The 26946-nt window shown below is 36.7% G+C and overlaps 3 protein-coding genes across 4 annotated transcripts; all 3 read right to left on the bottom strand.

Annotated features, from left to right (window-relative positions):
- Positions 1–709: 709 nt before the first annotated feature.
- LOC107910813 (ankyrin repeat-containing protein At5g02620) lies at positions 710–2435 on the bottom strand. Its single transcript, XM_041091466.1, has 3 exons — positions 1940–2435; positions 1346–1847; positions 710–1282 (listed from the first exon to the last, which is right to left on the bottom strand). The coding sequence occupies exons 1-3, from the start codon at positions 2433–2435 to the stop codon at positions 727–729; spliced, it is 1554 nt and encodes a 517-aa protein (XP_040947400.1). The 3' UTR covers positions 710–726.
- An 11780-nt stretch (positions 2436–14215) lies between these two features.
- LOC107911532 (protein ACCELERATED CELL DEATH 6) lies at positions 14216–16885 on the bottom strand. 2 transcript variants are annotated; one of them, XM_041091059.1, is made up of 4 exons: positions 16521–16885; positions 15556–16407; positions 15006–15475; positions 14216–14931 (listed from the first exon to the last, which is right to left on the bottom strand). In XM_041091059.1, the coding sequence occupies exons 2-4, from the start codon at positions 16376–16378 to the stop codon at positions 14371–14373; spliced, it is 1854 nt and encodes a 617-aa protein (XP_040946993.1). In that variant the 5' UTR covers positions 16379–16407; positions 16521–16885; the 3' UTR covers positions 14216–14370. The 2 variants fall into 2 exon arrangements, with proteins under 2 accessions (XP_040946993.1, XP_016694854.1); XM_016839365.2 differs by having other exon boundaries at positions 16494–16880.
- An 8588-nt stretch (positions 16886–25473) lies between these two features.
- On the bottom strand, positions 25474–26473 carry LOC121215992 (ankyrin repeat-containing protein NPR4). The gene has a single exon (XM_041091058.1). The coding sequence runs from the start codon at positions 26208–26210 to the stop codon at positions 25683–25685; it is 528 nt and encodes a 175-aa protein (XP_040946992.1). The 5' UTR covers positions 26211–26473; the 3' UTR covers positions 25474–25682.
- Between the last annotated feature and the right edge of the window lie 473 nt (positions 26474–26946).

Raw genomic sequence — 26946 nt, 5'->3', positions numbered from 1 at the left:
TTAATTGATAGGTGCATTTAACTTAGTCAATTTATTAATTAATTTAGTGGACATCACATATATACATGCATAGATTTAGCCTAACCATGAACACCTCTACTAATGATGCATTTACTTCAATTGAACAACTTTGTATCTTTATTTCCATTTTCTTGGCCAAAGGGTGGAATTAATCAAACCATAAATGGAGGCTAGGTTTTCTTGAAATTCATGTCGATTAACGATGGTTACATTCTTGTTTTACTCAAGGCTTTCACTTAATAACACCAAACCAAATTTTGTTAATTAGCTGACATTTAATCATTTTCATGAACTTCACAATAAAAGCGATTTTATAAGTGTCTGATCACACCTAATTAAAAAGATTGGTGACAAATTTCCATTTTTTAATAGAACCTTAAGTTTTTCCTTAAACTTAAAATTCTCATATTTTTCAATGATTCGTCAAATTGGATTTTAATCATAACGGAAAATTAGTTACAACATATTTATTACTCTTTGATATTTAATAATTCTTACTTTAAACAAATTGTGATTTTTCTTTTACCTTTTCTGAAATTGTATGTTTATCAATTAATAGCTTTATATTAATTTCAATTAAATAGAGATGATTAACATGGATAAGTTAGACATATCTCAAAAAAAATATTTGAAGTAATCTTTCTTCAAAGAGATAATATTGATACTAAAAATTGGAAGAAGATTACAATAGATGATAAAGTAATATTATTGTATGTATATAGTAAATATGAAAACAAAGAAAAAAACAGCAGGGCTAATGAGAAAAAGAACATCGGGAAGTCCGTAGGTTGGTTTTAAGATCACAAAACTGCCTGTAATGAAAGCAACCACCATCGCCAATGTTGCATAGCCAAGGATCAAAGAAACAAACTCAGTTCGAATAAATCCTGTTTGATGCCAAAAACTAAATCCTGAAAATAAAATATCCAGAATCCCGAAGTGGATGGTGAGGGTAAAAACAGAGAGAATAAAGGCCGATAAATTTGTTCCAAAAAATACTTTAAAGGCAGCCTTATCAATCAAAAGGGGAGTGCCTTGCTCTGACCCTTTTTCACTATTCAAACCACCAGGAACAGTTATTGCTGCTGCGAATGCGACGGTATATATAAGTGCTGCCACTATTAAATGAGCATTTATTGTCATCTCCGAGCTTTCTGTAGAAACATTTCGTGAAAGAAAGCGATGAACTGGTTCCTCCGCCACTTGATCATTCTCAATTACTTCCAACAATTTTTTGATTTGCTTCTGCAATGCCACCCACATTAGCAGGTCTTATTGTAAGTTTATTAAATATGTTAATTCAAAACTTAAATATTAATAAAACCATAGCCATGGAAATGCAATATATATGGGCAAACACATGACCTGTTTATGATGATGTTTCTCATCTTGAAGTGCATTATAAACTTCTTGAGGTGTCATCCCAAAGTCACCTTCCAACTCCATCAGATTTCTGAGTGATCCATATGCAATCTTAATACCACCAAGCTTGAAAAAAGAACGCCCAAATAGAGTGGAAGAGCCTCTAAATGCCAGATAAAGAAGTAAATTCAAACATTTATTGTCCACTTCTTCACAACAATCTGGACATAAAGAGAGAATCTTCGAAATTATTCCAGCATTACCTTGCCTGGCTGCCATAAGAAGGGGTGTCATCCCCCTCTTTTTATCACCTATATAGGCAGCTGATACATCCCTTTTTAACAGTTCTTCCACAACTGATAATCTAGAACCAAAGTGTGCAGCATAATGAAGAGGGGTGCGTCCATCTTCATCTCTTTCCTTTGTCAAATTCCCCTTCTTCTTTAATATTACCTTTACTGCCTCTAAATCCAAGCAAAAAAAAAATGTCAATAGACCTGCTGTTTATTTATTTCAAAATTAAAAAAAAAAAAAAGGAACTAACTCAACAACATACCTGCATCTCCAGCCATAGCTGCTGCATGCAAAGCTGTTCTACCCTGGGGGCCGCCATGAGCTGCTGCTGATCTGAATTTATCTAATAATAGAGTCAACAAGCGCCCAGATCCTCGCCTCCTAGCTGCTATGTAAAGTGGAGTCTCCTGTTTTTTGTTGGCAGAATACGGAAAATCAGGGTCTTCAAACTCCAACAATGCTTTCACCACTTTGACATTGCCACACCCTGCTGCTTCATGTAAAGCCGTGTTGGATTCCTGATCCGTAATCCTCAGCATCTCCCTCACTGCATTTACCTGATCCGTTCCCAGCTTCTCTAAATCTCCATCTCTGGCTTTTGCACAAGACTTGATTAGAAGTTTCACAATAGCAGAATGTCCATACCTTGCTGCAACGTGCAAAGGAGTTTGACCTTTAGCATTCGTTTGTTGTAGCAGTGACGGACACTTGCTGAGAATTTGTCCGATAAAATCTGATCTCTTTTCTCTTTTTATCATAGTTGTTAAGAAATGGCTTAAAATTGGTAGTGGATTGTTGTTGTTGGTAGTGGGTTGTTGGTGGTAGTGGATTAGTGGATGGTTGTTGGTGTCCATTTTCAACCACAAATCTTTGCCAAAGTTTTGGACAATTATGTCCTTGAACTCTCTTATAAATAGAGAGGTTCATTAGCCATATTCATCATCCCAAACCAAGAGAGAGCAAAGCTTGTTCTTTGAAAGCTAGGATTTTAGCTTTCGGGTTTTCTATAGGGGTTGAGAGTTGTGATGTTCTCGGGTTGTGTCTTGAGTGTAAAACACTTGTAATCTTCATCTTGTTATAGTGAAATTTCTTTTCGCCTCTGCCCGTGGACGTAGGCATTAAAGCCGAACCACGTAAATCCTTGTGTTCACTTTATTTTTCGTTCCGGTCAATTTACTTGTAGTCATATCGGAGTTCTCGAATCGATCCTTTCCGCAACAAATTGGTACCAGAGCGTAGTTGAAGGAGTGATAATATTTTCTGAATTGCCCTGTGACTGCAGCTTTGTCTGATCTTTCACATCAGGAAGAAAATATTATCATTCATTCAAAGGTTCCAAATTATGGCTACAAGTGTTTCATCGACTAAGTATGATGTCGAGAAATTTACCGGGAAAAATAGTTTCAGTTTATGGCGCATCAAGATGCGGGCAGTGCTGGTTCAACAAGGATTGCTAAAAGCATTGTCTGGTAAAGATAAATTACCAAGCACGCTTTCGGAAGAGCAAAAGGATGACATGCTAGAAAGAGCACATAGTGCTATTCTGCTATGTCTAGGAGATGAAGTGCTACGAGAAGTAGCGGATGAGAAAATCGCGTCCGGTTTGTGGCTCCGGTTAGAGAGCAAGTACATGACGAAGTCATTGACGAACCGGCTCTACCTCAAGCAAAGACTCTATGCCCTGAAGATGGAGGAAGGTACACCTGTTTCCCAGCACCTGGATAAATTCAATTCCATTATCATGGATTTGAATAATATCGATAACAAAATCGATGATGAGGACCAAGCAATAATTGTTTTGTGTTCTTTGCCTCCCTCGTATGAGAATTTTGTTGATACAATGATGTACGGTCGTGATGACCTGACTCTAGAGGAGGTGAAAAATGCCTTAAGTTCCAGTGAGTTGAGGAAGAAAATCACTGGTAAGGTGGTCGAAAACAATGAAGGCGAAGGCTTGGTTGCTCGAGGAAGATCCAAGGCAAAGGGTGGAAGTTCAAGTAAAAGCCATCCTAGATCGCAGTCCAAGAAGAGAATACAGTGCTACTACTGTAAGAAGTACGGGCACATGAAGGTAGATTGTCCGAAAAGGAAGGAGAAATCAGAATCACAGGAGCAACAAAATGATCGTGCGAATGTAGCTGATGCAGATTCTTCAAGTGATGCCGAGATCGTTCTTGCAGTATCCGACTCTTACGCTGGTGGGAGATGGATTCTTGATACGGGAGCTACATTTCATATAAGTACTTCGAAAGATGCATTCTCAACATACGAGAAGCATTCTGGTTCAGTACTAATGGGAAATGACCACGCATGTCAAGTCATGGGGATTGGCACAGTTCGTATAAAGATGTTTGACGGTATTGTTAGAACTCTAACTGATGTTCGGCACATTCCAGAAATGAAGAAAAATTTGATCTCTTTGAGTACGTTGGACAAGAAAGGCTTTCGGTACTCTGCTGAAGGTGGAGTTCTCAAGGTATTCTCGGGTGCTTTGACTGTGATACGTGGTAATTTGGAGCGGGGCCTTTACTTCCTCGATGGTTCCTCGGTTACAGGTGTTGCGGGAGTGTCATCATCAGATGATCTAGATTCTGACACCACGAAGTTATGGCATATGCGGCTCGGGCATATGAGCGAGAGAGGCTTATCGGTGCTAAGCAAACGAGGATTATTGTCTGGGCAGTGTACAGGAAAGTTGAATTTCTGTGAGCACTGCGTCTTCGGTAAGCAGACTCGGGTAAAGTTCAGCACTGGGATTCACAAGACAAAAGGCACAGTGGATTACTTCCATTCTGACCTTTGGGGGCCTTCTCCGACAATTTCTAAAGGTGGTTACAGATATCTGCTTACCTTTATCGATGATTACTCGAGAAAGGTTTGGGTGTATTTTCTGAAGAGCAAGTATGAGGTTCTCATCAACTTCAAGCAATTTAAAGCTTTGATCGAAAATCAAACAGGAAAGAAGATCAAGCGATTCCGGACGGATAATGGCTTGGAGTTTTGCTCAGGTGAATTCAATGAGTTCTGCAAAAATGAAGGAATAGTGAGACACCGCACTGTTCGTCGAACACCACAACAAAATGGAGTTGCAGAACGCATGAATAGAACTCTCTTGGAGCGAGCTCGTTGCATGCGATCAAATGCTGGGCTCGGTGAAGAATTTTGGGCTGAAGCTGTTAATACTGCTTGTTATTTGGTTAACAGATCTCCGTCAACAGCTATTGAGCTGAAGACTCCTGAGGAAGTATGGTCTGGTTCTCCTGCTGATTACTCTGGTTTAAGAGTGTTTGGCTGCCCTGCGTATGCTCATGTAAATGAGGGAAAACTCAAACCGAGGGCGAAGAAATGCATATTTCTTGGATACGGCCAAGGGGTGAAAGGATACAGGTTGTGGTGTCCTGATCCGGTTTCGTCCAAGTTCATCATCAGCAGAGATGTGACTTTTGATGAGTCATCCATGCTTCGATCCACCACAAATTCCCGGGAAAAGGAGGAGTCAGATAGAATGGGAGATCACGGTGTTGAGAAGCAGGTGGAGTGTCAGGTGGACGCTCCAATTCCTACGGAAGGTACTTCAGTCCAGGATGATCAAGTTGAGGTGCAAGATTCCGATGAAGATGAGTCACCTCAAGAAAAACCATATAGCATTGCCACTGGAAGAACGAAGAGACAAATCAAACCAAATCCGCGTTACGCTAATCTGGTGTCTTTCGCGCTCAGTGTGGCGGAGTCCATTGGTATAGAACCTTCCAGTTATAATGAGGCTGTCACGTGTGATGAGTCGGCACAGTGGGCAATTGCTATGAGTGAGGAGATAGAATCTCTTCACAAGAACCATACTTGGGAGTTGGTTAAGCCGCCAAGTAACCAGAAGATAGTTGGTTGCAAATGGGTCTTCAAGAAAAAGGAAGGCATCCTAGGGGTTGAAGCAACTAGATTCAAGGCACGATTGGTTGCTAAAGGCTTCACTCAGAAAGAGGGGATTGACTACAATGAAGTTTTCTCCCCAGTCGTAAAGCATTCTTCCATTCGTGTATTACTTGCCATGGTGGCCAAGTCTGATCTAGAACTTGAGCAGCTTGACGTAAAAACGGCGTTCTTGCATGGTGAGCTCGAGGAAACAATCTACATGCGTCAACCAGAGGGTTTTACAGTTCCTGGTAAAGAAGACCATGTCTGTCTATTAAAGAAGTCTTTATATGGATTGAAACAATCCCCAAGGCAGTGGTACAAGCGGTTTGATAGCTTCATGATTCAGCATGGTTACACAAGATGTGACTATGATGCTTGTGTCTATCATCGGAAGCTCTCAGATGGTTCGCACATTTATTTGTTGCTGTATGTTGATGACATGTTAATTGCTTCCAAAAACATGTCGGAAATCAACAAGTTAAAGTCGCAGTTGAGTGGTGAGTTCGAGATGAAGGATCTGGGTGCTGCCAAGAAAATTTTGGGCATGGATATTCACAGAGATCGCAAGGCGGGCAAGCTTCGTGTGTCGCAGAAGAACTACATTGAAAAGGTTCTTCAACGCTTCGGCATGGATAAAGCGAAAACTGTGAGTACTCCGTTGGCACCACATTTCAAACTCTCTGCAGAGTTGTCACCACAATCTGATGAAGAAAAGCAGCAAATGTCTCACATTCCATACTCGAGTGCAGTTGGAAGCGTGATGTATGCAATGGTTTGCACTCGTCCAGACATTTCACATGCAGTTAGTGTGGTCAGCAGATACATGAGTTGTCCTGGCAAGGAACACTGGCAGGCCGTGAAATGGATTCTCAGGTACTTGAGAGGTTCTGCAGATTTATGCTTGGTATATGATCAGAGTGACTGCACTAGCAGTGTCACGGGCTATGTGGACTCTGATTATGCTGGAGATCTGGACAAAAGAAGATCTCTGACGGGTTATGTTTTCACTTATTCTGGAGGAGCCATTAGTTGGAAAGCTGTGTTACAGTCTACCGTAGCCTTATCTACGACTGAGGCGGAATATATGGCGTTAGCAGAAGCAGTGAAAGAAGCATTGTGGATGAAAGGTCTAGTAAGCAGTTTGGGTTTACAACAGGATTTCACTGTTGTATTTTGCGATAGCCAGAGTGCCATACATCTGACTAAAAATCAGATGTTTCATGAACGGACCAAACACATTGATGTCAGATATCATTTTGTTCGGGAACATGTTACGCAAGGTGACATTGTTATCAGCAAGGTTGCTACCGAGAAGAATCCTGCAGATATGTTAACTAAGGTGATCCCTGCATATAAGTTCAAGCATTGCTTGGACTTGATAGGTATTCGGGATTGATTAGCGCCAGAGAGGCGTTTGGAAGAGGTGATCCAGTTCGAGGAATTCACTATGATGTTCAGCTTGGTAAATTTCAAGCCAAGGTGGAGATTTGTTAAGAAATGGCTTAAAATTGGTAGTGGATTGTTGTTGTTGGTAGTGGGTTGTTGGTGGTAGTGGATTAGTGGATGGTTGTTGGTGTCCATTTTCAACCACAAATCTTTGCCAAAGTTTTGGACAATTATGTCCTTGAACTCTCTTATAAATAGAGAGGTTCATTAGCCATATTCATCATCCCAAACCAAGAGAGAGCAAAGCTTGTTCTTTGAAAGCTAGGATTTTAGCTTTCGGGTTTTCTATAGGGGTTGAGAGTTGTGATGTTCTCGGGTTGTGTCTTGAGTGTAAAACACTTGTAATCTTCATCTTGTTATAGTGAAATTTCTTTTCGCCTCTGCCCGTGGACGTAGGCATTAAAGCCGAACCACGTAAATCCTTGTGTTCACTTTATTTTTCGTTCCGGTCAATTTACTTGTAGTCATATCGGAGTTCTCGAATCGATCCTTTCCGCAACAATAGTAATGAAAATACTCAAACACCGATGGAATAATACATATTCTGCGGGGAATTCTTCGAATATTGTGTGAAATCTGTTAAAAAGCCAGAGAACATTCTCCTTGGTTGCCAAGTTAAGATGGAGCACGTTGTCATGGTTTGGGGTCTTTAGCAACTCAAGTTGAAGCTCCTGGTTATTATTGAATACTTCAACGTTGCCTTCTGCTGCTGCCTTATACAGCCAAGCATCCATGTGAGTGATGTTCTCTTCAGGCTCTTCGGGTCCCATTTTTGTTGATCTATTTCTTCCTGGATAACACCAAACAAAGTTGAATTAATTAGCTTGAAACATTCGAAGCTCAGGAAAAAAGTACTGCAAAATCAGAAATTTACCAGATGCCATACCAGTTAGTTGCTTGCAAATCCTGCATTCAAGTCAACTACAAATGACAACTATATATAGTTGAACACTTTAGTAATAGTAATATATAGCGTTAGAAGTGAGGCAATAAAGTAGGAATTTTTTATGGTGAGATTTGGTTTTAAGGAAACTGCAAAGAAGGAGAAGAATTAAAGAAAAGAATGGAAGAAAATGGGGTCTACAGTGTCTGGTAGCTGAGAAAATTGTTACACACTAGATTTTGATGATGTTAGTTACTATTGAGTGATTTAGACTAAACCCTACATTTTCTTTTCACCCTTACAACAATGAAAATCCCTAAGATTTACCACATTTTCAACAAAACAAATGATAAATTAGATCTAAGTTTTTATTTGTGTTTTTCTTTAAAGAGAAATTGAGTATTCACCTTTAAAAAAAATTTATATTTTTTTGTGCATTTTATAATTTTGTATGTATTTTTATTGATAAAAATTTTTAAATAATTTTTTTAAAGTTTTATTTTAAATTTGTAAGAATCAAGACTAAATTGACATAACGGATAAAGTTAAGAGCTAAATTTATTTTTTAGAATTAGGACCAGATTAATAGAATTTGTAGATATTAAATGGTTAAATTTATTATTATGTTAATAAAGAAAGGTTGCGTCAACATTCTGCTAATGATTTAATGAAAGAGTGAACAAAATATCAAATGTCGATAATATTAATAACTAAAAAAAATTAAACCCAAATCACCAAAACAATGATAACTATTTGTGTATCTTACCATAAATATTATTATACAATGACTTAATTGTAACAAAAAGGAAATCAAATGGCCCTAAAACAAAGTTGCTAGTGATGGTTAAAATACTAAATTGTTGAAAAGTAGAGACATCAAATCCGTCATTTTTTAACTTGCTTTATAGATAATGCGTACGCATGCATCCACTAAATTAATTTTGGTTATTAACCTTTCAAAAAAAGTTAAATAATTTTTTTAATTAAAAAAATTGACTATAACATAAAAAAATTTAACGATTTTGGCATAACAATCCATTTGTAGTTCATGTTGATATAGCATTATTATCTTATATGTCATGTCAATAATTAATTTAAAAATTCAAAAAATAAAAAAAATTCAAAATTCAAAAAACAATTATAATAGGTTCATAAAAATTCAACAAATTAACATAAAGTACAAGCGAATTACCATGCAGGCTGTATGTTTAAAATTTTAAAATTTTAATTAGTATTTTAATTAGAAAAATAACAATTCAATTTTTTAAAAATTGAGGCCAAATTTAATTTTAAAAAAAAATAGGGAAATTGATTATTTTTACTATGTTTATTCATTCTAATTTCAATTTAATTGAAATCCTCGAACAAAGTGCAATTTGGCTATTAAATTTAATGAAAACCATATATGATTCCATAATTGATGAAAGCACCATAATTTTACTATGCTATTCTTGCTATATACGATTAGCGATGGTTACTTATTTTTTTCATAATTTGAATTAAAATTGTCTACTTAAATTTTCTCTCAAACTAAGCATAATTAATCAACGTTTAAATCCTTCGATTTACTGATTTCAATTTTTATTTTCATTCAATCATTTTTAATAAAATTTCATCAACTTCACAACAAAAATTTGAGTTTTCTTGTTAAATTATTTTAATAAATATGTGTTTGTTTTAGTGGTTATGTGTTTTGTGTGTATTAGTTTTTTTTCCTGAAATTCTATGATTTGTTTTCTTAAAATTTCCCTCCTGCGTTATTTTTCTGTTCTTCTTCAGTTACCGTTTCTTTTGACAATTGGCCTCGTATTATTTTTGTTGCTGATTAAATCAATTAATGCTGATTTGAATTCTTCTGTGGTCGATTTTGTTGCTAACGATAAGAGTTCGTGTTTTTAATTTGTTCGTTGTGATGGTTTTGTTGTTTGGGGTTTTTCTTTTGAATTTCATTTCGTTGAGTTAATTCGTTTTGTCATTTCAGGTACTTCGATGAATTGTAGGAGAAGACCCGGAAGATGCCTAACGCTTCTCACCTTACTTAGGAACTAAACGTGTACTGGGAATTCGCGGTAAGTAGGCTTCCATCCATTTTGTGTAGTGAGTCGACGGTTTTGATGAACATTGATTGTTGTTACTTGCATATTTTGCAAATGCTTTATTGAATTGGGCGTTTGGGACTTATTTTAGGACTGGAAATTGCATTTGGATGCTTCTACAGCGTCGTGTAACAGGTGGGTATAGAAATCCCTTTCTTTTCTGCATTTTTCTTTGCCAGAAACGGGACTATCGACGACACACAGGCGTGTGTGCAGGCCGTGTGTGCCACATGACCGTGTAGTGGACTGTGTAACTCACTGACTTCGGATTGGAGACATATAGGCGAGCCACACAGGCGTGGGGTAAACCGTGTGTGAGAAATTAAGGTGCAGTGGTCACACAGGGGGCACAGTAGCATGTGTCCAGATCGTGTAATTCACTATTTATATATTAGGGACTCACATGCAAGGGACAGCGGCGTATGCCAAACCGTGTGAGGTACACAGGCAGCACACGAGTGTGTGCTTAGATCGTGTAACTCACTAATTTGATTAATAGGGGCACACGGGTAGCCACGCGACCATGTGTCAGACTGTGTGGAGCCACATGGGCACCCACACGGGTGTGTGAGCCTGAATTACAAAATTTCTATTAACGCCATAGTTGTTGTACGAGATGAGTGTAAGCCGTCCGTAGGATATGTATGAACTAAACTGAACTATATATGATCTGTTTTATCATGATTATAAACTTTTTCTACATACCCGTATGAGATAATTATTAAGAATTTCAACCCTCTATTATACTGGACTATGTGATTATATTTGCATAAGAAACATATATATTTGTCATTTGCTCTCTACATTTGCATTGGGCGGGGATCATGAAATGGAGGAAGCTTTCTGTACTGATTTGGTGGTTAAACCATCCACAATTGAATCTATACTGGCAGCGTGACTGTAAGCACTGCAACGTGTCATATCGACACTATGGGGTGTATAAGGTTGGACGGGTATTATATACCTACTGGTGTATTGGGTTGGTCGGAGATGGTGTATAGAGGATGGGGGTTAGGATAAATACATCTGTATCTATATTTACATTTGTATCCGTATTTACATCTGTACATGTTTCTGTATCAGATTTGTTGCGTGCCAGAACTGTTTTGTTTCCGAAACTGTAATAAATTATTAATTTGACCGATCAAGATTGAGTATGCTGACTGAACTTCCAATTATATCTGAGTTATTATAAACATGTCAAATTTTTTATGTGTATATTAAGTTGCAACACACTAACTGGATTGAATGGATATCAGGAAACTCTTAGAACTGAGTGGCCGGCGGACGAGGGACTCGGTCATCTATTGGACTTACTTTAAATATATGCGTGTGTGTTTAAATCATTTATTTGGTTTCAGACTTTAAGTTTTAAGAGTGAATTATGCTTTGAATGATTGGTCTTTTTTAAAGACTTGACTATATGTATTGATTAAGCCAGCTCTAAGTATAACCGTGTTCTGGTAAGCTCATGAGACATCCCAAACTTAGTCTTTCTGTCTAGGCCGGATTTAGGTTGTTAAATTTTAATAATTTTTAATAAAAATTATGAGACACTTAATATTTTTTTTTATATATTTAAACATTTACTCTCTTAATAGGTTTAGAAAATGCGGAAAATAAATCACTATGCTTGCTTTAGTGGATACCTTAAGAAAAAAAATTCTCACATATTTATCATGTAACAAAAAAATTTATGTAAATATTTATTTTAGAAAATAGTGTTATGGTTGAAATTACAAAATTAGCATTATTAAAGTCATAGTAGCTTAGATTTGATTTGATTTTATATTTTCTAATTTTTAAAAAATATATAAAAGACAAAAATATTAAAATAGTAATAATTCAAAAATTTCTTATACTTTGATAAATTTCTTAGCTTCTAACATATGATCTTCATTAAACAAAATAAAAAATAGCTTGTCTTGATTACCGGGGTAGGATTGACTATCAAGTAGAGATATAGATGTGTTAATTTGGACTAATAACATATTAGATGGAACCGAAAATGAAATATAATCTTAAATCCGTTACAAAATTAATTCAAAAAATAAGAGTGCTTGATGATCCTAGATCGAATTTGATATTCAAATTAAAGAAATTAAAATAGTTTCTAAAATGGGAACGCGAATTTGGTATATATTCAGTATTCAAATAGTTTCTTCAATATTTCAAGAGAACACAATTAAGTACCCCTAATTTGATACTGGAGCCATTGATAATGAGTGACCAGCCAAAGTCAAGTTGTGTGCATAACAGTAATTTTGACAATAGTAATGGAACATGATGGATGCCACACCGTGCTGCTTCATGTAAACCCATATTGGATTCCTGATCCCTAATCCTTAGCATCTCCCTCACTGCATTTACCTGATCCATTCCCAGTTTCTCTAAATCTCCATCTCTAGCTTTTGCACAAGACTTGGTTAGAAGTTTTACAATAGCAGAATGTCCATACCTTACTGCAACGTGCAAAGGAGTTTGACCTTTAGCATTCGTTTGGATTAGCAGTGACGGACACTTGCTGAGAATTTGTACGATAAAATCTGATCTCTTTTCTCCTCTTATCATAGTAATGAAAATAATCAAAGACCGATAGATGGTACATTTTCTACGGTGATGAATACATATTTTACGGGGAGGAAGTTGAGTATTGAGAGAAATCTGTTTAAAAGCCAGGCAGCAGTCTCCTCGGTTGCCAAGTTAGCATGGAGCACGTTGTCATGGTTTGGGGTCATTATAAAATCTTATCTTTTTTCACTTTTTTTGTTAATAATGAAAATCCACTGAAACAAATAGACGAAAACAATATAATTTGGGGAAGTATCTGGTTATTGAGAGAATTTCATTAGAAAACCAGGTAGCAAGCTCGTGGGTTGCCAAGTTAACATGGAGCACGTTGTCAGTGCTTGGGGTCGTTTGCGATTCAAGTGCAAGCTCTGGGTACCTATTGAATACCTCAATGTTGCCTTCTGCAGCTGCCTAGTACAACGAAGCATCCATGTAAGTGATGTTCTCTTCAGGTTCCTCAGGTTTTCCGGAGGATATAAACATGATGTTTATCGATGTTCCCATGATCTATTGCACAACTTTCTTCCTAGAAATATAACACAAAACAAAATTTAATTAATTAGCTTTGAAATTCCAAACTCAAGAAAAAAATACTGCAAATTAGGAAATTTACCAAATGCAATACCTGTTTGTTGCTTGCATATCCTCCAGTTAAGTCACCTACAAACGACAACTATATATAATTTCATACTTGAACACTATTGCTTAGTAATAGTAATATATAGGGTTAGAGGTCAGGTCAATGATGTAGGAGCTTTTTATGGTGAAATTTGCTTTTAAGGAAACTGCTAAGAAGGAGAAGAATTGAAAAAAAGAATGGAAGAAAATGAGGTCTACAGCTCTTTGTGTTATGGTAAAATTGAACTCTATTATGAAAGATGAAGAGTCAAATTTAATTTAAAAAATAATAAAAATAACTAAATTGATAAAAGATGTAAATTCCATAGCTAAATTCAAAAAAAAGAAAAGAAAATAGCATCAAGTGTATGGGGATTTTCAAATTTAAACATTTAATTGACTGGTTGAAATTTGGGTTTAAGGAAACTGCAAAGGAGGAGAAGAATTGAAGACAAAGAATGGAAGAAAATGGGGTCTACAGCTCTTTGTAGTGAAGTCAATGCTGCCCTATGTTGTTTATTAGGCCATAATCAAATTTAAGAGCAGGTGCTTAGCAGTTATAAGCCTTTGTGGACAAGGCAGCCTTGAATTCCTTGCAGTGCAACATATATTTTGATTACTTCCTATGCCGCTCAACACTTGGAACCACATCCATTTTGGCTTCAAATAGAGATTTAATTCCCTTTCACATATATTTCGGGAAATAAATGAAGTTGTTGATAACATATTTGCATATCTAATTGCCTGCCATCTACAGCCAGTACTGCTGCATGCAAAGTTGTTCTACCATGGGCCTCCATGAGCTCTTCTTTTTATTGTCTTTCACACAATATGAGTACCTTTTAGTAAAAATTGATTATCTCTACTTACAAAACTCGGAATTAATAACTTCTATTCATCTCATTACAAAAAATTCAAATGCTTTTGTTTGAGCTTTATAAATGCCTAATTTTGTTCGGAATAATTATATGTTGTGACTATTATATAATTACTCAAGAAGAAAGAGAATTGCTAATGACAAATAGATTAGGTCACCATTATACATTTATAGAAACAATATTTAAACCGTCACAACTATTATCATAATAATGACTATTGTGGTATAATTAGTGCGACATATAAAATTTGTCACAGATAATATAATATTTGTGATGAAATTCGTTATTATCACTCCAACAACCACTTCACGAAAGATAGGGATTGTTGTACGTAATAACAAACAAAAAAGCCAGGGCAGATGAAACATGAAGCGATGGCAAGTCCATGAGAAGGTTTTAAAATCACATAACTGCCGGTGCTAAAAGCAATCACCATCGCAAACATTGCACGGCCAAGGAGATTAGAAACGGACTGAGTTCGATATAATATTAGATTAATACCCCAAAATTTTAGTTTTGGTAAAAGAGGATCCAGAATCCCAAAGTGGATGGAGAGGGCCGAAACAGAGAGAATAAAGGCTAATGCATTTGTTACGACAAATGCTTTAAAGGCTGCCTCATCAATCAGAAAAGGAGTGCCCTGCTCTGACCCTTTTTCAGTATTCAAACCACCAGGTACGGTTATTGCTGCTGCAAATGTGACGGTGGCTATAAGTGCTGCCACTACTAAATGAGCATCTCTTGTCTTCTCCAAGCTTTCTGCAGGGACAGTTGGTAAGGGAATGTGGGAAACTTGTAACCCTGCTACTTCTTCACTTGCAATTTCTTTCAACAATTCTTCGACTTGCTTCTGCCATACCACCACATGTTAATTCAAAACCCAATTATTAATAAAACCATACCCATAGTCATAGAAATACACACCTTTTCATCCAGATATTTCTCGTTATGACCCTCATATCGAAGTAATGCATAAACTTGTTCAGGGGTGAATCCAAAGGCACCTTTCAACTTCCTTAGATTTCTGATTGATCCATATTCAGTCTTAGTACCACCAGGCATGAAAAGAGAATGACTTAATTTATAGGAACGGTCTCTAAACGCCAAATAATGAAGTAAATTCAAACCTCTTTTGTCCACTTTTTCACAACAATCAGGACACTTAGAGAGAATCTTTTTTACTGTTCCAACATTACCTTCCCTGGCTGCCACAAGAAGGGGTGTCATCCCCAACTTTTTATCACCTATATAGGCAGCTGATACATCCTTTTCTAACAATACTTCCACAACAGAATTGTAACCTATGTGTGCAGCATAATGAAGAGGGGTGTGCCCATCTTTATCTTTTTTCTTTCTCAAATTCTCTTGCTTCTCTAATATTTTACTTGTTGCCTCTAAATCCAAGCAAAAAAACTGTCAATAAATCTATTCTTTATTTATTACAAAAAAAATATATGGAACTAACTCAACATACCTTTATCTTCGGCCATAGTTGTTGCATGCAAAGTTGTTCTACCATGAGGGCCACCATGATCAGCTGATTTCCATTTATTTAATATTACATTCAGCAAAGGCTCTTCTCCTCTCATAGCTGCTAAGTAAAGTGGAGTCTCCTGGTTTTTGTTGGCAGAATACGGAGAATAAGGATTTTCAAGCTCCAACAATCTTTCCACGGGGTGTTCAAGCTTCAACAATTCTTCCACCATTTCAACATCGCCATACTGTGCTGCTTCATGTAAAGCCGTGTTGGATTCCTGATCCATAATCCTCAGCATCTGCCTCACTGCAACTACTTGATCCATTCCCAGATTCTCTAAATCTCCAACTCTAGCTTTTGCGCAAGAGCTGATTAGAAGTTTCACAATAGCAGAATGTCCATTCCTTGCTGCAACGTGCAAAGGAGTCTGACCTTTAGCATTCGTCTGGAGTAGTAGTGACGGACATTTGGTAAGAATTTGTCCGATAAAATATAATCTTTTTTCACTTGTTTTCTTAATAATGAAATTCCACAAAAACAAATAGACAAATAAATATAAATTGGGGAAGGATCTAGTTCTTGAGAGAATTCCATTAGAAAACCAGGCAGCAAGCTCGTGGGTTGCCAAGTTAACATGGAGCACGTTGTCATGGTTTGGGGTCTTTAGCGACTCAAGTTGATGCCCCTGCTTATTATTGAATACTTCAATGTTGCCTTCTGCAGCTGCCTTGTACAACGAAGCATCCATGTAAGTGATGTTCTCTTCAGGTTCCTCAGGTTTTCCGGAGGACATAGGCATGACGTTTATCGATAGTTCCATTTTTGTTGATCTATTGCAGAGCTTTCTTCCTAGATAACACAAAACAAATATTAATTAGTTAGCTTGGAATATTCTAAGCTGAAGAAAAAAAGAAGCTAGAAATTCAGAAAATTACCAAATGTCTTTCCTGTTTGTTACTTGCCTGTAATTAGTCTCTTGCAGAGTGATCAATACAAATATTTTATAACCAAATAGATTCATCAAACTATCAGTTCTCCTGTAATGCCTAAGTCAACTTGTCAACTGGAAACCATTAATTCTTCAACCAAGTTTCTGTAAAGTTTTTGAAAATTCACATCAAACATTTAACATATTTTTTTGAAAATTCAGCAAATTTTGAAAGGGATGTGATCTCAATCTACAAATTTTTCAAGGTTAAAACAATAGAATTAACAATTGGACCTAAATTTTAAGATCTTAAAAATAGAGGGACTAAATTTTTAAAAATAAAAATATAAGAACGAAATTTCAAATTTTTGAAGAGCACAATGGCCTAAACCACTCAAATCAGTATTTTCACAAATCTATTCCCATTACAACTAATGATCCCTTACATCATTTGAACAACTTTTTTTTTTCTCTCCCCGACCTTAAATAAGGTAGAAGATAATACGTTTCAGCACACTCGAACCCACGTCCTCTTACACCGGTAATAATGTCAATAACAATTGAGCTAAGACTCAATCAAGAATTGAACAACTTTTTGTCATTATTTTCATTTTGTGGGCCAAAAGGTAGAATTAATGAAACCATAAATCAAGGCTAGGATTTCTTCGTTCTTGACTCTTTTTATTTGTTTATCTCATTGTCTTTGGTTTTGCAGCCAAGAATGGGTGGAAGAAATTAATTCATGACTAAGAATAGTTTACTACTCTATATTAATTACAAATATTATAAGATTGATTTATATTTAAATTTAAATACAAAATTAAGTTGTTATTGAATTATATATAAATTTAAATAAAAAATTAAGTTGTTATAAATAGATTTATCTAAATGTAGTTTATCAATCTAATTCAAAGGTTAGGTGAATTTGGATTAATTTGAATACATAAATTTTTAATTTTAATTATAAAATATTAATTAAAATTATATAATACGGAAAACAAGGTTGTTAAAGATCATTAATTACTAAATTGTTAGCATTAAAGAAATTACTCAACGAGCTTGAATGATTAGTGGGACACATCATGTATTCAGATAGGGTAATTGAGTAGCCGATGGACTGGTAATAATGGATTTTCAGGGCCTCTGGACATATATAGCTATATGCAACTCCAGATGAAATCCTTCAAAAGATATATAATGATTGCTTTGAAATGACTTGGCCCCATCTAGTCTAGTTATGATTTGATCATTCTTCATGTACCCAAAAAACAAATTTATCACTTTTAAATTTATATATGACTAAATTATGACACATTAATTGTAAGTGAAAATTTTATGTAAATGTTTTTTAAAAGAATTAAATAATGCTCTAACTGAAATGATAAAATTAAGACACACTTAGTATATTTTATATATTTTATATATACTTTAGCACTTACCTCTTAATGGACTTACAGAATACGAAAGATTAATCATTAGACTTGTTTCAATGAATATTTTGAAAAAACCAAAATAAAAATATTACCATGTTAATGTTTATAAAAAAACAAATAATGTTATGATTGAAATGATAAATTTAAGAACGTTGAAATCATGTTGACTAAAATTCAAATTGCTTATATATTTTATTTTTTATAAAAATATAAAAAAACAATAATATCAAAATTTTAATACTTCCAAGGACGAGTTGTTGGATTTTATTTTGGCTACGTTTATTTAAAATATTAATATTTATTACATCCAAGGACTAGTTGTTGGACATAAATATATTATTTTGGCTACATTTATTTTAAATATTAATATTTATTACTTCCAACCACAAGTTGTTGGACCTCATTATATTATTTTGGCTATATCTATTTAAAATATTAATATTTATTACTTCTAAGGACGAGTTGTTGGAACTCTGATTACTCGCCTCGACATGTAAATATCGGGGCTGGAAATACTGTAAATAAAATATATGAAATAATAGTTATGTTCGCAAATATACAAGTCAGGTTATAACATAAAAGTTACAATGGAACAACTAAGTATTCAAAAAATTGTACCAAAAGAGGCTAGATTAAACTAGAGATTAGTTTCTACACTAACAGGTTTAAACAATAATAATTTAAAATTATAGTACGAAAAATCTAAATAAAATTAAGTAGTGACACTACCGTAAATTAAAGAAAACTAAACTAACAATTGAAATTCACTCGGTAAAAGACAGAAGATTAACTCATGTCAGTGTTCATAATTAACTTCAGAATTCAGGTTTTGATGAATTAGTTAATAATTAACCTAGTTATTACCTTTCGGCCTGTAACTCGATCAATTAATCTGCAGAAACTACTTATATTTTGACATCGCAGTTTAAATCGAATTAAATTAGGAAATACTCGATAAACTATTCTTTTGACCTCATTTACCTAAATAACTTCTTAGAGTTGTCAACCTTAAGATTTAATTACACATAATTTAAGTCAACTAATTCTAAGGAAAACTCTAATTTCTCAGTTAATTAATTCCACCTTCGATCTTTAATCTTGTTGCGGAAAGGATCGATTCGAGAACTCCGATATGACTACAAGTAAATTGACCGGAACGAAAAATAAAGTGAACACAAGGATTTACGTGGTTCGGCTTTAATGCCTACGTCCACGGGCAGAGGCGAAAAGAAATTTCACTATAACAAGATGAAGATTACAAGTGTTTTACACTCAAGACACAACCCGAGAACCTCACAACTCTCAACCCCTATAGAAAACCCGAAAGCTAAAATCCTAGCTTTCAAAGAACAAGCTTTGCTCTCTCTTGGTTTGGGATGATAAATATGGCTAATGAACCTCTCTATTTATAAGAGAGTTCAAGGACATAATTGTCCAAAACTTTGGCAAAGATTTGTGGTTGAAAATGGACACCAACAACCATCCACTAATCCACTACCACCAACAACCCACTACCAACAACAACAATCCACTACCAATTTTAAGCCATTTCTTAACAAATCTCCACCTTGGCTTGAAATTTACCAAGCTGAACATCATAGTGAATTCCTCGAACTGGATCACCTCTTCCAAACGCCTCTCTGGCGCTAATCAATCCCGAATACCTATCAAGTCCAAGCAATGCTTGAACTTATATGCAGGGATCACCTTAGTTAACATATCTGCAGGATTCTTCTCGGTAGCAACCTTGCTGATAACAATGTCACCTTGCGTAACATGTTCCCGAACAAAATGATATCTGACATCAATGTGTTTGGTCCGTTCATGAAACATCTGATTTTTAGTCAGATGTATGGCACTCTGGCTATCGCAAAATACAACAGTGAAATCCTGTTGTAAACCCAAACTGCTTACTAGACCTTTCATCCACAATGCTTCTTTCACTGCTTCTGCTAACGCCATATATTCCGCCTCAGTCGTAGATAAGGCTACGGTAGACTGTAACACAGCTTTCCAACTAATGGCTCCTCCAGAATAAGTGAAAACATAACCCGTCAGAGATCTTCTTTTGTCCAGATCTCCAGCATAATCAGAGTCCACATAGCCCGTGACACTGCTAGTGCAGTCACTCTGATCATATACCAAGCATAAATCTGCAGAACCTCTCAAGTACCTGAGAATCCATTTCACGGCCTGCCAGTGTTCCTTGCCAGGACAACTCATGTATCTGCTGACCACACTAACTGCATGTGAAATGTCTGGACGAGTGCAAACCATTGCATACATCACGCTTCCAACTACACTCGAGTATGGAATGTGAGACATTTGCTGCTTTTCTTCATCAGATTGTGGTGACAACTCTGCAGAGAGTTTGAAATGTGGTGCCAACGGAGTACTCACAGTTTTCGCTTTATCCATGCCGAAGCGTTGAAGAACCTTTTCAATGTAGTTCTTCTGCGACACACGAAGCTTGCCCGCCTTGCGATCTCTGTGAATATCCATGCCCAAAATTTTCTTGGCAGCACCCAGATCCTTCATCTCGAACTCACCACTCAACTGCGACTTTAACTTGTTGATTTCCGACATGTTTTTGGAAGCAATTAACATGTCATCAACATACAGCAACAAATAAATGTGCGAACCATCTGAGAGCTTCCGATGATAGACACAAGCATCATAGTCACATCTTGTGTAACCATGCTGAATCATGAAGCTATCAAACCGCTTGTACCACTGCCTTGGGGATTGTTTCAATCCATATAAAGACTTCTTTAATAGACAGACATGGTCTTCTTTACCAGGAACTGTAAAACCCTCTGGTTGACGCATGTAGATTGTTTCCTCGAGCTCACCATGCAAGAACGCCGTTTTTACGTCAAGCTGCTCAAGTTCTAGATCAGACTTGGCCACCATGGCAAGTAATACACGAATGGAAGAATGCTTTACGACTGGGGAGAAAACTTCATTGTAGTCAATCCCCTCTTTCTGAGTGAAGCCTTTAGCAACCAATCGTGCCTTGAATCTAGTTGCTTCAACCCCTAGGATGCCTTCCTTTTTCTTGAAGACCCATTTGCAACCAACTATCTTCTGGTTACTTGGCGGCTTAACCAACTCCCAAGTATGGTTCTTGTGAAGAGATTCTATCTCCTCACTCATAGCAATTGCCCACTGTGCCGACTCATCACACGTGACAGCCTCATTATAACTGGAAGGTTCTATACCAATGGACTCCGCCACACTGAGCGCGAAAGACACCAGATTAGCGTAACGCGGATTTGGTTTGATTTGTCTCTTCGTTCTTCCAGTGGCAATGCTATATGGTTTTTCTTGAGGTGACTCATCTTCATCGGAATCTTGCACCTCAACTTGATCATCCTGGACTGAAGTACCTTCCGTAGGAATTGGAGCGTCCACCTGACACTCCACCTGCTTCTCAACACCGTGATCTCCCATTCTATCTGACTCCTCCTTTTCCCGGGAATTTGTGGTGGATCGAAGCATGGATGACTCATCAAAAGTCACATCTCTGCTGATGATGAACTTGGACGAAACCGGATCAGGACACCACAACCTGTATCCTTTCACCCCTTGGCCGTATCCAAGAAATATGCATTTCTTCGCCCTCGGTTTGAGTTTTCCCTCATTTACATGAGCATACGCAGGGCAGCCAAACACTCTTAAACCAGAGTAATCAGCAGGAGAACCAGACCATACTTCCTCAGGAGTCTTCAGCTCAATAGCTGTTGACGGAGATCTGTTAACCAAATAACAAGCAGTATTAACAGCTTCAGCCCAAAATTCTTCACCGAGCCCAGCATTTGATCGCATGCAACGAGCTCGCTCCAAGAGAGTTCTATTCATGCGTTCTGCAACTCCATTTTGTTGTGGTGTTCGACGAACAGTGCGGTGTCTCACTATTCCTTCATTTTTGCAGAACTCATTGAATTCACCTGAGCAAAACTCCAAGCCATTATCCGTCCGGAATCGCTTGATCTTCTTTCCTGTTTGATTTTCGATCAAAGCTTTAAATTGCTTGAAGTTGATGAGAACCTCATACTTGCTCTTCAGAAAATACACCCAAACCTTTCTCGAGTAATCATCGATAAAGGTAAGCAGATATCTGTAACCACCTTTAGAAATTGTCGGAGAAGGCCCCCAAAGGTCAGAATGGAAGTAATCCACTGTGCCTTTTGTCTTGTGAATCCCAGTGCTGAACTTTACCCGAGTCTGCTTACCGAAGACGCAGTGCTCACAGAAATTCAACTTTCCTGTACACTGCCCAGACAATAATCCTCGTTTGCTTAGCACCGATAAGCCTCTCTCGCTCATATGCCCGAGCCGCATATGCCATAACTTCGTGGTGTCAGAATCTAGATCATCTGATGATGACACTCCCGCAACACCTGTAACCGAGGAACCATCGAGGAAGTAAAGGCCCCGCTCCAAATTACCACGTATCACAGTCAAAGCACCCGAGAATACCTTGAGAACTCCACCTTCAGCAGAGTACCGAAAGCCTTTCTTGTCCAACGTACTCAAAGAGATCAAATTTTTCTTCATTTCTGGAATGTGCCGAACATCAGTTAGAGTTCTAACAATACCGTCAAACATCTTTATACGAACTGTGCCAATCCCCATGACTTGACATGCGTGGTCATTTCCCATTAGTACTGAACCAGAATGCTTCTCGTATGTTGAGAATGCATCTTTCGAAGTACTTATATGAAATGTAGCTCCCGTATCAAGAATCCATCTCCCACCAGCGTAAGAGTCGGATACTGCAAGAACGATCTCGGCATCACTTGAAGAATCTGCATCAACTACATTCGCACGATCATTTTGTTGCTCCTGTGATTCTGATTTCTCCTTCCTTTTCGGACAATCTACCTTCATGTGCCCGTACTTCTTACAGTAGTAGCACTGTATTCTCTTCTTGGACTGCGATCTAGGATGGCTTTTACTTGAACTTCCACCCTTTGCCTTGGATCTTCCTCGAGCAACCAAGCCTTCGCCTTCATTGTTTTCGACCACCTTACCAGTGATTTTCTTCCTCAACTCACTGGAACTTAAGGCATTTTTCACCTCCTCTAGAGTCAGGTCATCACGACCGTACATCATTGTATCAACAAAATTCTCATACGAGGGAGGCAAAGAACACAAAACAATTATTGCTTGGTCCTCATCATCGATTTTGTTATCGATATTATTCAAATCCATGATAATGGAATTGAATTTATCCAGGTGCTGGGAAACAGGTGTACCTTCCTCCATCTTCAGGGCATAGAGTCTTTGCTTGAGGTAGAGCCGGTTCGTCAATGACTTCGTCATGTACTTGCTCTCTAACCGGAGCCACAAACCGGACGCGGTTTTCTCATCCGCTACTTCTCGTAGCACTTCATCTCCTAGACATAGCAGAATAGCACTATGTGCTCTTTCTAGCATGTCATCCTTTTGCTCTTCCGAAAGCGTGCTTGGTAATTTATCTTTACCAGACAATGCTTTTAGCAATCCTTGTTGAACCAGCACTGCCCGCATCTTGATGCGCCATAAACTGAAACTATTTTTCCCGGTAAATTTCTCGACATCATACTTAGTCGATGAAACACTTGTAGCCATAATTTGGAACCTTTGAATGAATGATAATATTTTCTTCCTGATGTGAAAGATCAGACAAAGCTGCAGTCACAGGGCAATTCAGAAAATATTATCACTCCTTCAACTACGCTCTGATACCAATTTGTTGCGGAAAGGATCGATTCGAGAACTCCGATATGACTACAAGTAAATTGACCGGAACGAAAAATAAAGTGAACACAAGGATTTACGTGGTTCGGCTTTAATGCCTACGTCCACGGGCAGAGGCGAAAAGAAATTTCACTATAACAAGATGAAGATTACAAGTGTTTTACACTCAAGACACAACCCGAGAACCTCACAACTCTCAACCCCTATAGAAAACCCGAAAGCTAAAATCCTAGCTTTCAAAGAACAAGCTTTGCTCTCTCTTGGTTTGGGATGATAAATATGGCTAATGAACCTCTCTATTTATAAGAGAGTTCAAGGACATAATTGTCCAAAACTTTGGCAAAGATTTGTGGTTGAAAATGGACACCAACAACCATCCACTAATCCACTACCACCAACAACCCACTACCAACAACAACAATCCACTACCAATTTTAAGCCATTTCTTAACAAATCTTCCTACTGGTTTAGCTCCTCATAAGTCTAAATACAATTTTCCTTAAATTCAATCCAGACATTAAAACAAATAGCAAACTAGAAAGAGGGGAAAATATAATTTTGATTCGTTGATATGCCGATTGTGCTTGGAAGACAAAAACCCCTTAATAATCGTTGAGGAAACAGCGATTGAAAGCCAATGCAAAAGAAAAACTAAAGATTGATGAAGAAATTAAAACTCGAATTAAAATTGAATCTAAAATAGAAGTTCCCAATCTAACAAAACCTAAAGCTAGAAAATTAAGGGAATAAAACCCCAATTAAACCTTAAACTATTCTATTTATAATTCTGGTATTTTATGATCTTATTAGATCAAATGCAAGTGATTAACGGGTTAGGATGAGTTGTGCATATGAAAACACCCTCCTCAGTTGTATTTTGCCCTCGTTGAATCAGTGTCAATAGGACTGATGTCAAGACATCGGACATCGAATGAGACTTTTTTGGCCTCGAAGTTGGGTGTCACGACATCATCGATTTTACTCTCCTAGCTTGCATGCAAAGTTCATTTTTGCGACACTGTCGTCTTTGCATCCCCATTCTAACTTTCGAAGTTGGTTGTTACAACACTATTAATGGATGTTGCGACATTGGGGTCGTTCTTCAAATTTCTTGGCCCGAAATGATGTCCTACACACTCAATTAATCCATTAGTTGTTTCTTAGGCTTTGATTGGCCTAACGGGCCATTAAAACACCTAACTATGTAAAAATGTTTATTTTATTGAAATCGAACATAAAATGCTAAAATGGGAAATTAATAGAAATGTAATCAAATTATTCAAAAATAAGCTTATTAATTACAGAAAAGAACTTAATTTGTCGTAACGAATTGTAGCAGATAAAACTCATTATATTATTTTGACTATATTTTTATTTTAATTACCATTTAATTAACAATAATTATATTTTTACTCATTTATTTAAGGTTTTCTTTCTCGATTTAAAGTTTATGTTTTATAATTTAGGGTTTAACTATAACATGCTTCATTCAAATCACCTACAAGTTATCAAAACAAACGAAAACCATATATAATTCCATAATTAATGAAAGCACCGATTCCCTACTTCAACATTTTAGCATCCTTGCTATGTGTTTTACTAATTTTATACTTTTACTTCAAACAAAACAACATTAATCTATTATCTCATTCTTGCTGTGTTTTTATATTCAACTTTTGACTCAAATAATTTATTAGTTGATTTTTAATCATTAATTTAATTAAAATTGTGCACTTAATATTATTTATAAATTTATCATTAATCCTTATACTTATAAAACATAAATCAGCATTTAATAACTCAAAATTTTTTTTATTGGTGAATTATAAGAGGAGGACAAAGCCTTAATAGCAACGTGACTAGCGCTACTCCAATTTAAGCGACACCAAGGACAATAAACACCCTAACTATTAGGCCAATACGTGGAATTCTAATAACTCAATTTTAATGAAGGACTATTTCCCTCTTTCATCTTTAATGTACAATCACCACCAAATAATGGAAAACAATGCCATGGATTAGCAAACGAAGGAAAGCCCGTACGAAGGCTTTAACACCACATAAATGGTTGTACAGAAAGCAATCACCATCGCATACGTTGCATAACCAAGAAACGTAGTGGCACCGACGTGAGACAGAAAAGTAGGGCGCTGAATTGAGGAAAAAGGAGGCAGCATTCCAAAATGGAAAAGGAGGGCACAAAGGGAGAAAAGAAAGGCCAATGCATCGGTTACAATAAATGCTTTAAAAGTTGCATCATGAATGAGAAAAGGAATGCCCTGCTCTGACCCTTTTTCCTTTTTCAAACCACCTGGAACGGTTATGGCTGCTGCGAAAGTCACGGTGGCTATAAGTGCTGCCACTACTAAATGAACCTCTCTTTCCTTCTCCAACCTATCTGCAGAGATAGTTATCGAAGGTATGGGACGAACTGGTTTCTCGGCTACTTCCTCATTTGTAATATCTTTCAACAATTCCATAATTTGCTCCTGCCACTTTAGTCGATTGTATTGTAGTATAGGTCTTTGTATTTTATATACATGCATGTAAAACCATAGCCATAGGCCATAGAAATTTTACCATTTTCTCTGTACGCGGATCAGTGATATGGAAACGACTACGACATGTGTCATAGACTTCTTGAGGTGTGATTCCGAGGGCATTTTTCCACTGCCTTAGATTTTTTACTAGCCCATATATAGTGCTACAACCATTATCACGTTGAAGAATTGTAAATAAAGAAGGATCTCTGTGTTGAAATATGTGAATGGCATATATTTTGGGATATATTTTAAAGTTATTTAGGTAGATAAATCTTATTTAGGTAGATAAATTTTAGAATAAATTATTTGAGATATTCTAAGAATATTTTATTTTATCTTTTAGTAGTTTATTAAAATAAGGAAATTATTTTTCCAATTAGATTAATACTCTTTTTTTTATTTAAATTCAGTTGTTTAGTTAATAAAATATAGAACAGTTCTATTAAATGCTGTCTTGAAAACTTTCACTCCACAAAATGAAAAAGTTATCCAACCCCTTTTGTCCACTTTTTCACAGCAACCCGGACAAGAAGAGAGAATCTTTGTTACTATTTGTCCATGGCCTTTCCGGGCTGCCATAAGAAGGGGTGTCATTTCCCACTCTTTATCACCTACGTAGGCAGCAAGTAAATCCCATTTTAACAGCTCTTCCACAACTGAATCGTGACCTAAGTGCGCAGCATAGTGAAGAGGGGTGTGTCCATTTTCATCTGTTTCCTTTGTCATATCCCCTTTATTC

The sequence above is a fragment of the Gossypium hirsutum genome, chromosome D04 (assembly GCF_007990345.1).
Source record: "Gossypium hirsutum isolate 1008001.06 chromosome D04, Gossypium_hirsutum_v2.1, whole genome shotgun sequence".
NCBI lineage: Eukaryota > Viridiplantae > Streptophyta > Magnoliopsida > Malvales > Malvaceae > Gossypium > Gossypium hirsutum.
This window is presented reverse-complemented; position numbering and strand designations above follow the sequence as displayed.